The sequence below is a fragment of the Populus alba genome, chromosome 17, assembly GCF_005239225.2.
Source record: "Populus alba chromosome 17, ASM523922v2, whole genome shotgun sequence".
NCBI classification, from domain to species: Eukaryota; Viridiplantae; Streptophyta; class Magnoliopsida; order Malpighiales; family Salicaceae; genus Populus; species Populus alba.
This window is the reverse complement of record NC_133300.1, coordinates 21,343,758-21,348,415: the sequence shown is the minus strand read 5'-3', so window position 1 is coordinate 21,348,415 and position 4,658 is coordinate 21,343,758. Positions and strand designations below refer to the sequence as shown.

General features: G+C 39.8%; 1 protein-coding gene across 1 annotated transcript; it reads left to right on the top strand.

Moving 5' to 3' along the window:
• LOC118048489 (ABC transporter G family member 11) lies at positions 1-4,432 on the top strand. Its single transcript, XM_035058187.2, has 10 exons — positions 1-883; positions 1,127-1,416; positions 1,555-1,726; positions 1,832-1,954; positions 2,419-2,547; positions 2,691-2,885; positions 3,010-3,096; positions 3,217-3,489; positions 3,575-3,682; positions 3,798-4,432. The coding sequence occupies exons 1-10, from the start codon at positions 488-490 to the stop codon at positions 4,140-4,142; spliced, it is 2,118 nt and encodes a 705-aa protein (XP_034914078.1). The 5' UTR covers positions 1-487; the 3' UTR covers positions 4,143-4,432.
• The last annotated feature ends 226 nt before the right edge of the window (positions 4,433-4,658 follow it).

The following is a 4,658-nucleotide window of genomic DNA, read 5'->3' as shown; positions in this document are numbered from 1 at the left end:
GGTTGATGCATCCAATATCTGCTAACCAATTCACTCGTATCATCATTATCATCATCTTTTCTTTTCTCTTTTCTTTTCTTTTTAAGATGATTACGATCTTCTTGTTCAAGTATTTCTTTCACAGTTACTCTAGCTTATTCGGTTATGTCTGAGATTATTCCAATCTAATCGATTCTTGAAGATAGAGGCAAGCATGACCTATATGTGAAGTTGAAGAGAGGAAAAAATTGTGTTGCAGCTTGCTTGGTGTCAGGTTTTTTGTTTTGTCACACCAAAGACGACCAAGCAAAAGGAACCAAGTTGTTGATCAGTTGAGGCTGTTTTTGCATGAGACTTTCTTATCTTAACCCACTCCATTCCTCCACCGGTCAAATTCACACAATATCTACCTCCAGCTGCATCTTTACCTTAGCTTGCTAGCTCAATCCTCTATTGCGCTCCGTCTCTCTCCTGATCAAGACAAGCTATAACAATATACATATAAAGGATGGCGAAGAACCCATCAACGAATAATGCAACAATGGAGATAGAAGCAGGCATGCCATCAGAGGTTGTAGATGGAATAATGGTAGGTTTGAGTCCTCTAAGCGAGACCCTTTGGAGGGACAGAACTAAAACAGAATTCGTAGGAGATGTGTCGGCAAGGCTTACATGGAAGGATCTGACTGTGATGGTTACCCTCGGCAATGGAGAAACACAGAGGGTTTTGGAGGGACTTACTGGCTATGCTGAGCCTGGAACTCTCACTGCACTTATGGGTCCTTCTGGCTCTGGCAAATCCACTCTCCTTGATGCTCTCTCCAGTCGCCTTGCTGCCAATGCCTTCCTCTCTGGAACGGTTCTCCTCAATGGCCGCAAAACCAAGCTCTCTTTCGGGACCGCTGTCAGTACTGACTACACTAGCTAGTAGCTCCAACTCTTCTAGTTTCATTCTATGTTTCTTACTCCATACTCCACATATATGCACTGCTTTTCTAGCTCTTAATTAATTAAGTTGTGTGTAATTAATCACTAGCACATGTTTCGTAACATATTTTAAGCAATATTATTGTAAGTTCTGTTATTCCAAGAGAGAAATTACTCAGACATTATTAATTAATTATAATATTTTTTTGAACTTAATTAGGCCTATGTAACACAAGATGACAACTTGCTTGGTACTCTGACGGTGAGGGAAACAATCTCCTATTCAGCTCGGCTACGTCTTCCTGATAAGATGCCCTGGTCAGAGAAGCGTGCCTTGGTTGAGAGTACCATAATAGAGATGGGTCTCCAAGACTGTGCTGATACTGTTATTGGGAATTGGCATTTGCGTGGGGTCAGTGGGGGAGAGAAGAGAAGGGTCAGCATTGCTCTTGAAATCCTGATGAGGCCCAGACTGCTCTTTCTTGACGAACCAACTAGTGGACTTGACAGGTGCATACTTCACCTCTCATGGCAGTGATTCTATTCTGTTTCCTAACATTCTGTTTTTCTCTCTTTGATGAAATCATGGCGTTCCCCTTTCCAATTCCGTCATTAGACTCTAATAATTATCTTTTATACATGTGGCAGTGCTTCAGCTTTCTTTGTCACTCAGACCCTCCGCGGCTTATCTAGAGATGGCAGAACTGTCATTGCTTCAATACACCAGCCTAGCAGTGAAGTTTTTGAGCTTTTTGATAGACTGTACTTGCTTTCAGGAGGCAAAACTGTTTACTTCGGTCAGGTTTCAGAGGCATACGAGGCAAGAAACGCCACTTTCTTTTTTCTTTTTGGTTTAATCTAAATGGTCATCTGATTCCTTTCATTTACTTCAAACTGTTAAATCATTTTTAGCTCTTTCTTACAGTTCTTTGCACAAGCTGGCTTTCCCTGCCCTGCTTTGAGGAACCCTTCTGATCATTTCCTTAGGTGCATCAATTCTGACTTCGACAAAGTGAAGGCTACTTTGAAAGGGTCCATGAAACTGCGGGTATCTCATTTTCTCTTAATTAATTGTTTTCGAATTGTTTTGTTTTTTATTGAAAAATGAAGTTTCAATTCTGATTCTCTTGTTGTATACTTAAGCTTTCTTGTGCGCTCGCAATTTCTGAAATTTACAGGCCAAGGACAGATTATTGACTTGCATCTATAATTAATGACAGAAATGATGAGATGATATTGAAAACACAGTTCTTTTTTTTTTTCGTTGAGAAAGCTTCATGTGATCTTTAAGTCAACTATTCAAAATTGACGAGTTCCAGCAATAGGCTATTATAATTTAAGGGTCCGGATAAGTGCTCATATTGGGCAGTTAATGGTTGTATTGGCTTAGTTTCATCTCTTCCTTCCCAAAATTGATTCTAAATCTCCATGTTTGTATATATCCTCCTCTCTTTGATTTGTTGCTTGAGGCCTGAATGATAATGCTCTTAATTAACTTATGTTTCTGCAAAGTTTGAGGCAAGTGATGATCCTCTGGAGAAGATAACCACGGCTGAAGCTATCAGAACTCTGGTTGATCACTATCGAACTTCTCAGTACTGTTATGCAGCAAGAGAAAAAGTCGAGGAGATATCCAAAGTTGTAAGTGCTTTAGTTTCGTGGTGCTCCTCCAGTTTGCAATCTGATCAATATTTATCTCCACTAATTTAATTTTAGCGGGGCCTTCTCTTCAACTGTATAGGGTTCAAATTAGTAGCTAATTGATAATTGATGTCTGGTCGCAGAGAGGAAATGTGCTAGAAGCAGGAGGGAGCCAGGCTAGTTTCTTGATGCAGGCCTTTACTTTAACAAAGCGTTCGTTCATCAACATGTCAAGGGACTTTGGGTATTACTGGCTTCGACTAGTGATTTATATTGTGGTCACTGTCTGCATTGGAACTATCTATCTCAACGTGGGGACGGGTTACAACTCTATACTGGTACTGTTTATGAAACATATCAATCCCATGCTCCTACGCTTAGTGAGTTGCTATTTAGGAGGAGTAAACATCTTATCTTCTAACTAAATGTACATACTTGTTTCTCTCGATTAATCTGGAGCAGGCAAGAGGGTCGTGTGCCTCATTTGTCTTTGGTTTCGTCACGTTCATGTCAATTGGCGGGTTTCCTTCCTTTGTAGAGGAAATGAAGGTAATTAATTACTTTTTTTCTTTTACTCGGACTCACAAGTCATGCACAAGTGCCTTATCACGACTGCTAATCAATAATGATAGCGCTTGCTAGTTTAATTGTTTTTTTATCGTTTCGCAGGTCTTCCAAAGAGAAAGGCTAAATGGGCACTATGGCGTGGTCGCATTCGTGATTAGCAACACCATTTCTGCAATGCCGTTCCTGATAATGATAACTTTTATTTCTGGAACTGTTTGTTATTTCATGGTCCGCCTTCATCCAGGATTTGAACATTATGTTTTCTTCGTGCTGTGCCTTTATGCGAGTGTCACCGTAGTTGAAAGCTTGATGATGACCATAGCCAGCATTGTCCCTAATTTCCTCATGGGCATCATCATTGGGGCTGGAATTCAGGTTTCTATATACATGTATTCTTCTGTTAATTCTACTTGTAATAAATAAATCAACTAACTGCGTGTTTTCTTCATGTCATTGTCAGGGAATATTCATGCTAGTGTCTGGGTACTTTAGGCTCCCAAATGACATACCAAAGCCTGTGTGGAGATACCCAATGTCGTACATTAGCTTCCACTTCTGGGCTCTACAGGTAACACTGAACCTGCCTGCCTGCATACATACATGCATACAGTATATCGATAAATCCTAAGATCTTTACGTTGCTGAAAGCAATTAAAGAGGCATATCTATGTATGCGTTTTCAGGGACAATACCAAAATGATTTGAAAGGATTGCTGTTCGACAACCAATCGCCTGATCTTCCCAAGATACCTGGCGAGTACATACTGGAAAACATATTCCAGATTGATGTGCACCGGTCCAAATGGGTAGATCTCAGCGTCATTTTCAGTATGATTGTCATCTACCGCATCATCTTCTTTTTCATGATCAAGATCAGTGAGGATATCACCCCTTGGATCAGGGGTTACAATGCAAAGAGAAGAATGCAGCAGAAGAATGGAACTCAAAACACAACAGTTGCTCCAGATGGTCTCATCCACTCACCTTCTCTGAGGAACTATGTTGCCGATCGTCCGACTCCGATGTAGATCAAGGGATGTCGAAGGTTAATGGATTAATTTATCTTGCTTAATTTCTTTCAGTTCAAACAGACCATATTATTACCGTTGTTGTTCGTTGAAGAGCACAAGTTATGTAACCTTTGTTTCAACAATAGGCTACAGTGGAGGTTGATGATGCTTAAAACTAAATTTGGCAGTTTGGCATGTACTTACAAACCAGAGACAAATTCTGTAATGCCTCGTTTATACTTTAAAATTCTCAATACCTTTTTAAAGCTCAGCTTTTTTATGGATGACACGTGGCATGATTATTTCGACGGATTCAAATACTTTACAATTTCTAAGCATGCTTATATTTTAAAAACCATCCGATTTAATAAAATTTTCACGTGTATCCATAAAATGAGCAAAATTTTATCATAATGACAAGTTTATGACAAAAATTAAAAATATGAATTATTTGGATTGTGTCTTGCCTATCCAGATACTCATGTCATGCTAATCTAGCCTAAGTGTGCAAGCCACCAAGGCTGGGCCCGTGGG